This window comes from Pocillopora damicornis, chromosome 2 (assembly GCF_964200805.1).
Source record: "Pocillopora damicornis chromosome 2, jaPocDami1.2, whole genome shotgun sequence".
Taxonomy (NCBI): domain Eukaryota; kingdom Metazoa; phylum Cnidaria; class Anthozoa; order Scleractinia; family Pocilloporidae; genus Pocillopora; species Pocillopora damicornis.
This window is the reverse complement of record NC_142671.1, coordinates 18,925,295-18,935,157: the sequence shown is the minus strand read 5'-3', so window position 1 is coordinate 18,935,157 and position 9,863 is coordinate 18,925,295. Positions and strand designations below refer to the sequence as shown.

The following is a 9,863-nucleotide window of genomic DNA, read 5'->3' as shown; positions in this document are numbered from 1 at the left end:
AAAAATAGGTTAAATTTAACGCGATAAAAGTGTACCTGGTACCTCATTTTTAAATTTTTTAACTTGATATTCGTAATATAATGATACTATTTATTGCCTGAGTAAACTTTGATGCTTTGAATCGGACCACTTCCTTTCGAAAATACTACAAATGTTTGTGTCCAGAGCGAGCAAAATGATGTGTGTTGTGTAAACAAACGCTAATCTTATCATTCCTTCCCTGGTGGAAAAAGGTTTTAAAATAAACTTTAATTCCGGAAATGTTTGACTTGTATTCCACAAAATATTGAGTTATAGTGAAGTCGTACATTCAGAGTTGTGTGAGAGCTGAGAGAAAATAAAATCACCGTCGAAAATGTTCTTACAGTCATTTCATCGATCACCATTACAAGTATTACGATTACGAAAATTGTGACAATTGATCAGTCTGTTGAATGACTCTTAAACATTTCAGCTGCAAGGGCTTCGTTTTAGTTTGTTTTAGATATATATGTATATATAAATCAAGAATTCCAGCGAATACAGAAGGAGAACAGCATTCTTTACAAGCAGTTCAGTGTATTAACGCGAATTATTCCTATTTATCATAATTAACCGACATCCGGTCCCAACAAACACTGGCCGCACCACATGAGACCCTAAATGGGCTGTCATCATGAAATATACCAAAGACTGAAAACAAAAACTTTACTCAAGGTCTGATAACTACACGATAACACTATTATACTTCAATCTCATTGAGCTTCTTACATCTCGCACCATCTTGACTAAGATGCTGTAATTCAAACACAATTTTCTCTCGTGGTAAAGCCTGTCACGTCATCACTGCCCACGAAGCTCTTGCGCAAATGGTTGAAATTTCGTAACAGATCTAAGGAAAGTTATTTCACGGACGAGTCTTGAGCTTTCATACGTGCTCTCATCAGAAGTTATTATTTCTTGTCATTTTATGGCTCTCTGTAGCTATATAACGCTAGTTGGTAAGGTGACCCCTTGCGGGCGATCTCCTGATTATCCTGGTCAGGTGGAATGCATTACACTCGAGGATTGCACGAAAGATGTAACTGGATATCTATCGACTCTTGGACTGAGTGCAGATGAAGGTTCTAGAACTGAAATGAAGCTGCTATTAGCTAGAGCCGGTAAATATTGATTTTGTGTGTTTTCAGGTAACTTCATTGTGCTTATGAATGAGTGCTGCAACAGATTTAATTGGTGTTATATTTTTTACAGGTGTTTTCTCATTTGAGCAAAAGCATCTTACCCTGACTATTTGCCCACGCCATAGGGCAGACTTTGGCATACGTTGGAGGACTAGGAAAACCCTTTGTGCAATTCCAAAGGATCTAGCGACACATAAGTCCTCAAGTGCCAAAGGAAGCAACCGTGTGGATAGCCGAAAATCGATGTATATTTTTTGCAACACCAACACCTTAGTTTCAGTTGGGTCGCGTAAGTTGAATTGCTTCTGTTGATAGATGTTCTCATGAAATTGCTTTTTCTCACGTTTATTTGTAATACCTTACACAAAAAAAAAGCACTATAAGTTTCAACTTTCTCAAGCTTGCAAATTTTATATTTGTGAGGAAACTTTGCAATTTATATTGCCAACGTTTTTTTCTCGTCTGAGTAGCTGATAATCCATTGATTGATGACAGATTGATTACTTTATACCTAGAAATAGTAGTTGATATGAGTTATTTACTTTGCTTTTTTTTAATAAAAGCAATTTGTAGGCGATGCGACGAGTTTATCTGCAGGCAAGTTGCAGATGAACAGACGCCGGCGGAGGGCGCTGGAGCAAGTACTGTGTCTACCCCTAAAGAGCCTCGAGTGGTGCAGATACCTGAACAACAGACAATGGTAAGCTTCAAATATGAATTGATGATCTCAATCTTGTTTTTTAAAAGGAAAATAGTCATTTTTAGAAGAGCATAGAAATTGGAAAAAAAATCGAGGAAGAAAAAACACGTGACAAACACAAACACAGCGTGACAAACACAGTTGTTAATCTGGGACAAGGCTCCTTCGTTGACCAGTAAACTCACTGCTTTTTGGTCACTTTTTTTTATTTGAGGGGTGGGAAAGGGGAGGGGTGCTATGCCGCACTTTGGTAGGCTAATTCCTGTCCCAAATTTGTTTGTTTTCTTGATGTATCGCAACAGTACCTGGTGCTGCTGAGATTTTTTATTACCCGAAACTGATTCCCTACAAACATATACAAAGAAATCGGTTTTAAAGATTTGATGCTTATAGAGCAAACCTTTTCGTAGGTTCATGAGATGGAAATAGACCGTCCAGGAGAGGAATCAAGTGCTGGCAGTGAGTCATCTTCTGATGGTCTAGAGACGGACTTGATGTTTCTGGAAATATCATCCCAGGGGTTGAAGGATGATGAGACGTTTCTCAGTCCCGATACTGCAAGCCTCGTCTCCTCAACGAGTGAAGAGAGCATCACCTCAAAGCCAAATTCCCGTGAAAAGTTGAACGAGTATCTGGTGTCCAAAAACATTGAACCTGTCTCTCAACCTTGGGTTGAGTGGGAAAAGGCCAGTGACAGCACTAAGCTTCGGTATACTAGACGAACCGCAGAGATTTTTTCTTCTGTGCTCCACGACCTAACACCCAGTTGTGCAGGTTCTCTTTGGCAAGCAGTCGTCTCTTATCCTGCCATGAACGAAGCACTCGGGCTGGACGAACTCTCCGAAACTTCCAAATGCTACCTCCAGGTCTTAGCTGAGGCATATGACAAAGCCCATGGGTGGGACACAAGATGGCAAATTCTTTCGATGATGTGTGGTGTTTCCAATTATAATGATATCTCGAGATTCATACCTGGCTTAAGTAGATATCGTTTTACCATAGCTAATCTGCATCGTCTTCAGCACGGAAGCGGCACTTCAGTGACCCCCCAGCCTTCATCAAAGATAAGAGTCGACCCAAGACAACTGGATCACTTCTTATCTTATATAACAAGCCCCCATTTGGTGCAAGATCTGCCATTTGGACAAAAAACACTGAAGCTCTCCTCTGGACAACTGGTTGAAGTACCCAATGTTATTCGCACCATGATACCGCAAAGGATAGTGCGTCAGTATACCCAGTACTGCAAAGAGACTGGATTTGAGGCGTTCAGCGAGCGGACGATGCTGCGTGTTTTAAATGAATGCAAGGCCTCGACCAGAAAGTCTCTCCAAGGCCTTGACTATTTTGCAGCAGATGGGGCGCGTGCGTTCGATGAACTAGAAGGCTTGGTTCTTCAATTGGGGGAGCTTGGTCTTGGAAAGGAGTGGCAAGTGCGATACGTGAAATCATTAAAGGTGGCCAAATTCTACCTGAAGGGTGATTTCAAGGTAAGCAACCGAAAGTGTCAAGAGTTCCAAGAAAATTGGATTATGTTTTTCAAGCAGGGTGATCTTATTTCGCAAATGGATGGAAGTATAGCACCGTTCCAATGACAGGTCCACCCTGACTGGGCAATATACGTCGGTTTTTGCTCTTGGTATTCGTTTTTTATCAGTATAAATTATGCTTTGTAATAGATTTTATCTTCTCAGATTATTGAGGTTATTCGATTTAGATAACATGAAGCATACCTATTGCATATATTTTTTGTCGTTAATGTTGCAGTAACATGGTAATCCATGCTTTGTGTCAAGCTGTGTTTCCTATTTTCACTCAGGTTCACGTGATCTCTTCCTCTCCCGTTGCAAGTCATTGCAGTGTATTTGCTCTGAGTGACACCGAAGATTCTGACCTGCGGCAGCAATGCAAACACAACCATGACGAGCTCTGTGACCAATGTGAAAGCTTGCATTCGACCCTGAACGACATATCTACTGCGGTCGATGAAGCATCTTTTACCACAGAAGAAGACAAAGACGAAGCTTTGTTTCTCGTTAGCTCTGCTACGCTTGCCATCCAGTCATGGAAGTACCATTTGCTGAGGTCGACCCATCAAGATCAGGCTCGTTTGGACGTCATCGATGCCCTTAATTCTGGAACAGCATTCATTGTAAATGACTGGGCCATGAAGTTCTTGCTTCAGAGATATCGCGAGTCACAGACAGACTGGTTTGGTGAGCGGGGTATTTCTTGGCACATATCTGTGGTATACAGACGAATAGAGGGTGTGCTACAGTGGCAAGCCTTTATCCATGTGATTCAGTCCTGTACCCAAGGGAGTTCTGCTGTTACCGCGATTATGCAACATGTTCTAGCCACATTGAAGCAAGAGTATCCTGAAATCAACAAGGCCTACTTCAGGCAAGATAAAGCCGGCTGTTACCACTCCTCCCGCACGTTAACGAAGTGCCAAGAAATTTCAGCGAACACCGGGGTGAAGATAGTCCGCGTTGATTTCAGCGACCCGCAAGGCGGGAAAGGGGCTGCAGATTGACTAGCTGCGAGCTGTAAAGGCCACATTAGGGCGTTTATTAATGAAGGCCACGATGTCTGCACCGCCAGCGACCTGAAGGAAGCTCTGCTATCCCATGGCGGTTTGGAAGGTGTACGAGTGGTTTCTCTGGATACCATCGAAGAAACGCCAGACGATGTGCAAACCATATACCATCAAAGCCCATGCGTAAAAAGGCCCCGTACTTGGCTCTACTAAAAGAGATTGTCAGCAAATGTACTTGCCAAAAGTCATCGTGATGCTGACTTTCTCTTTAGTTCAGCAGAATAGAAAAGTGAGGAAGAAACGAATTAACGGTGACTCGTTCCTAATCGTCAGTTACTAGTTATCTCATTTACAAAGCTCGTAGAGTAATTAGAAGTTCTTTCGTTTTGTTCTGTTTTTCTTTTAATCATGCCAATATTGACCCTCACTTTCCTTTTCTGGTCTTCACATCGGTAATGAAGTTTACTCATCTGGTAGCCGACACATGCAAACTGACAGACGTGAGAGTATTCAACCTACATTTCTTTCCGCTCATTTTGAAATGCGGGATTTCTTTCTATAATTTAACGACATAATTATTTCATTTGCGGTTTCTACGCAGGTATGTTTCAGCACCCCCTACACGTTTCCAATGGCGTTACGTTGCGTGACATTTGTAATCACTAGGATAACAAGAACCGTCGCCTTGCATTTAATTACTTTGAAGGTCAAAAGTCGCCTTTCCATGTATTTAAACCTACAGAAAATGAGTTCTCAAAGTAAAAGATAAAAAAATATCTAATTTATCAGCATGGAATCAAGTACTAATCTACTAAGTAGCTTCTCTCGAATGTATCTTTTGCATTACTTGAATGTGAGTTGGTGCTAATGTAATATGTACTTCACTTGCAGATTTTTAGCCAAAAAATATTTTGTAGAACCTTTTCAAATATCTTACGGAACAATTTACTTGTCACTTTACATTTTTCGAGCTACAAACCGACACAGCAGAGGCCGGATTTAATTTGGAGATTTAGCAACTCGATATGATTAAATTACCTTGTTATTTGTTTACACACTTTGCATCATTTTGCTCGCTCAAGTCACAAACACTTCTGCCATTTTCGAAGGGAAGCAATGCGATTCCGAGCATCACACTTTCCACAGTGAATGGAAAATAGCAATATTTCACGAATATGTTGTTGAAAATCTAAAATATGTGGTACCAGGTACATTTTTTTCGCGTGAAATATCACCCGCTTTTCGCTGCCATTTTACGCGGTCTGTGAGGATGTTCTTTCAAGTGCTTAAGTAATCCCAAAATCGATGTGCCCAAAAAAAATCACTCACTAGAATTGAATGAGAATAGCTGTCCTAAAATCGTGTGAAGTTTGGTGTTGATTGATTCCATTTTCATCCTTAAACGGGGCTTGGTTTTTGCAGTTAATTTTTGACTGTGCGTCATGCGGAGCCTGAGCTCCGGAAGCCTGAAAACCGCGTTTTCAGACTTTCGCAAATTTATGAAAATTTAATAATCGCTGAAACTTAAAAAGATGATTTTTGAAAATAGTTTATCAAAGGGTATCTTTGAGCAAAATATGAGCAATTCACCAAAATGGTCGTTGACGGACAATTCTCGATCCTGACAGGCAGCCATTCTTAAGCTCTGCATGAGACGGCTAGAAAATGTACAAAGTTTTAACACACTCGTATTTCGCTATTTTTGTAATATGAACACCAGCCCAGCTAGGCGGGTTGCAAAAATTTTTTTTGGGATCACTTTCTGAAGGAGCTTAGAAACCAGGCTCAACTCAGTAGCCAAGCCTACTGAATTTGTGCCCAGGCCTTTGCTTGCTTGCGTGACCTTTTTTGCCACTTGCTTATGTCGTCACATTGGAGTATACAAGAAACATCGGCTTGTAGTAAACACAAACTCAAATTTTTACAGCAGTATAGTGAAAAACGTTTTGAGACCGAAGGTAAGTAAGTATTTTAGTGTTTTTCAACCTAAATTTAGTGTTTTGCTTTGTAATTTTACAACGTACAGTGAATTGTCAAATTAATAACTCGAAAAACCTTCAGCCAAAATTAAACTCTTTATTAATAACCTTATACTTTCTTGATCTGATATCCCAATTAGCGATAACACCAGAAATTATTTGCTTTTGTGATATGAAATATATATATATATACCTAACTTGTTGGAGCAACTTCAGAATACCCCGCAACTCATTTACATGTCATTGTTAAAGTACGTTGTCATAAAATAATGCACCTAGCAGTAATTAATCGGAATACGCAAAACTGTACTTATTTAACGTTTAAATTGTTCCCTGGACAGCCTGGACATCTGAGGCAACTGATAATGCATTTTGGGAGTGGTGGGGATGTTTGCTTCATACTGGCTATGGCTGTACCTTTCCTTGAATCTGCCCTGTTGTTTGTGATAGTTTTTCCATACATTGTATGTTATTTTTTTCAGAAAATTTAAGTCTGCTAGAAGAAAAATTTTTTACAGAAGAATCATTTTCCTATAACGTGTACAACTGTTGCTGAAATTTGCAGTATTACTGATATTTTTATGATAACAGAATTGTCACAAAAATTATTTGACATTAAGGTGGTGTTGAAAACTGCATTGAGGTCTACTGAATATAGTTAAAGTACTGAATTTCACTCTATGACTTACAACTATAGAACATGGGGCTTTTTTATGATCATGTACCTGGAAAAAAAAAAGCTCTCTTGGCTCATTTGCATCAAGCCACCATATATAATGCAATCAATGTCTTGTTTTTTATATCCTGAGTCAGTGCAGAGTTAGAATCAATATTTGAATGTTAATTATAATCATATAAATCCAGCTGAATGTATTTCTTTCATTATCTTTCCACTGACTGCCAAACCAGCAAGCCTCGAGGCATTAAACATTGAGGACTTTTTAAAAGGCCCTGTATTGTATACATGTAGCTGCTTTGGGGAAGGGAAGTGGTAAAGTTTGAAACACAATAATAATAATGATAATAGTGATAATAATGATAACAATGATAACAATGATAACAATGATAATGATGATAATAATTATTTATAATAATTAATTTTTCCCATCCTTTGCTGCAAAGAATATTGAAAAATTTGCAATGAAACTACTCCAACTTCTCTGAGTATTCATGTGCTGGCATTGATTAGATAAAAATCAGTTCAGATGAAAGCAGCTACTGTTATTGCTTCAATAATTTTAGACAGCTGTTAGGAAAAATGGTTGTGTCCAATGGGGTATTGCTAAGTTCTTTCCATTTTTATAGCTCTGTAAAAATGGATTCAGAACTCATTCCAATGATTGCTCTATCTTTTAGGCCCAGCATTTGGTAAGTTCTTTCTAACATTGTGTGAAAGATTCCTTCTTCTTTTCTGATTGTTGAATTTTTTACGAACTTTCATGTTGGCTTCTCTCTGATAATATATGATCCATGCAGTACTGGGCACAGAATCATGTCTGCTGCTGAAATGTTCTCATAAAGCAAGTCATACTTATGCTTCAAGAAAATATTCATTAAGAATTGTGCCATGTTATTATAAACATCGGAGTTGACAGTAAAAACTTTCTTGTTACTGGCTTGAGACTGACTTTCTATCAGTAGAAAAATATAGTCTATCACAAAATTGGAAAGTTTGCCGTCACTTATCTTGTGTTTAGCTGGAAGGAGCTTTTCAACATCAGTTGGCTCCCATGCTTTAATTCTAGGATTCCCTGAGATTTGGACCCCAGCCATGGCAATTCCCTCTGCTTTGCTAATACTGATGCTACATCCAGTGTAGAATATTTCCAGGGTATACTTCCAGTAGCTGTCTTGAAAATGCCAGGTTTTTCAGCCTTTAATGCATAGTAACCAGGTGGAAGACAAAACTTGACAGGAAACTTCTTCCTTTTTAGAGGCATACTGGGCATCTGTGGTAGACAGTTTTGGACCTTAATAGACATAGAAGAAATATGTGTAACCTCTTGCATGTCTTCAACCTCATCTTTTTCATAGAAGAGGAGATATGCTTCCTGGCTTGTAGCTTCAAGATGTGAAGACTGTCGAACTGTGGTATCACTTGAAAAATACCACCTCTCTTCTCTTTTTAGGTAACACACATAATGACCAGAAGAAATGGTGGTACCCTCATGGACAATAACACTTTCTCTTTGTAATCTATTAAGTTGTGAAGTTTTTTTCCATCATTTTGAAATCTTACCATTTGAATGCAAAATGACAGAGGTGCCTGGCATGTGACTAGCCTCTTCCATGCATCAGTACTCTGGGAGCAACTGATGTAGTAAAAATGAAAGAATGCATAATTTAATATTTGTGCAATTCATTATATATAGACAGGAATCAGCAAGGGGAGGGGGGCAGGGGGCTACTAGTTTTTCAAGTAACTAGACAGCATGGAATGAGGCATTACACATACTGTTGCTTCTTCATCTTCTAGTTACTGGAGGTCACCCAGTCAGTCTCCTATACCACTAACCATGATCCTTGACATCACCATCACCATCATTACCATCATCATCCTTGTTGTCATCATTATCTCTTTATTTGTTAAATGATGTTGTATTGAAGGCAGCAAATAAGCTAATGTGGACTTATTGCATTTTGTATTTGTATGAATTTTTATTTCATTATTTGCCTTTTCTCAATTGATTACAGGAATGAATTGTATTCTTCACAACACACAGACACAGAGACCAGACCACAGCAACAGGGACTGCATCTCCTACTCTTTTCAATCCATGCATAAGAACTTGAATTTGTACAATTGTAGTAGCTTTGACATTCCTAATTTCTTGCACTGGAAGAAAATAGTCTGCTTTGTGCATTGTAGTTTATAGTGTTAAGCACTGTAGCAGTTATCAAACAAATAGTTGTATTTGTGTGTCCTTTTGGTGTTAGGTTTAATGCTATTAAAATTTGTTACCTGCTACAGTAATAAGATGATTCCAGCTCCACTGGGTTAGAATAGTCCTTCAGGAAGCTCTGTATAGTACAACCCTTAAGAATGAATAGACAAACACCACTAATGGAACAGGATAAATGTTTTAATAATACTGACTAATAAAGTGTGTGATTGGGTATAAGAAATACTATGGTAGCTTGTCTTTGTGATGAGTATTTGACTTTTCTTGTAGTTATTGGCTAAACTAAAAATGTAAATGTTGAGTGCAAATAGAACTGTTGTCATTGTTGTCAATGTCAATGTTTATTCTCCCACATGCAAAAGAAAAATGTAAGGGTGGAGGTGATTATTATAGAGATCATTTTGACCACAAAATTCACTTTTTGTAAGAAAGAATGTGTAGTAAAGGTGTAGTTCTAGAAAGAATTGAAAGATCAACACACTCCCACCCCAAGTAGGATCATTGAAAATTCCAGGGGAGAGGGGGTCCAAAAGTGCCAAAATTTTTTAAGGAAATGCTTGACATGAAATGAATTTTTCA

General features: G+C 38.7%; 1 protein-coding gene and 1 long non-coding RNA gene across 13 annotated transcripts; both read left to right on the top strand.

Moving 5' to 3' along the window:
• The first annotated feature begins 235 nt into the window (after positions 1 to 235).
• LOC149050191 (uncharacterized) lies at positions 236 to 4,535 on the top strand. The gene is made up of 5 exons (XM_089196154.1): positions 236 to 1,142; positions 1,234 to 1,452; positions 1,727 to 1,863; positions 2,274 to 3,353; positions 3,683 to 4,535. The coding sequence occupies exons 1-5, from the start codon at positions 950 to 952 to the stop codon at positions 4,397 to 4,399; spliced, it is 2,346 nt and encodes a 781-aa protein (XP_089052280.1). The 5' UTR covers positions 236 to 949; the 3' UTR covers positions 4,400 to 4,535.
• Positions 4,536 to 6,223: 1,688 nt separating this feature from the next.
• LOC149050190 (uncharacterized) lies at positions 6,224 to 9,611 on the top strand. Of its 12 annotated transcripts, none has more exons than XR_016183604.1 (4): positions 6,239 to 6,360; positions 7,687 to 7,749; positions 8,416 to 8,510; positions 9,076 to 9,218. It is a non-coding gene; the product is annotated as an uncharacterized LOC149050190 (long non-coding RNA). The 12 variants fall into 12 exon arrangements; XR_016183605.1 differs by having other exon boundaries at positions 6,260 to 6,360; positions 7,738 to 7,749; XR_016183603.1 differs by lacking the exon at positions 7,687 to 7,749 and having other exon boundaries at positions 6,231 to 6,360; positions 9,076 to 9,507.
• The last annotated feature ends 252 nt before the right edge of the window (positions 9,612 to 9,863 follow it).

Bases quoted from the DNA above. Each gene is read 5' to 3' on its own strand.
- LOC149050191 (XM_089196154.1), top strand. From the start codon at position 950: ATGGCTCTCTGTAGCTATATAACGCTAGTTGGTAAGGTGACCCCTTGC. The intron at 1,143-1,233 runs GTAAATATTGAT...TATTTTTTACAG, and splicing joins GCTGCTATTAGCTAGAGCCG to GTGTTTTCTCATTTGAGCAA. The intron at 1,864-2,273 runs GTAAGCTTCAAA...ACCTTTTCGTAG, and splicing joins TACCTGAACAACAGACAATG to GTTCATGAGATGGAAATAGA.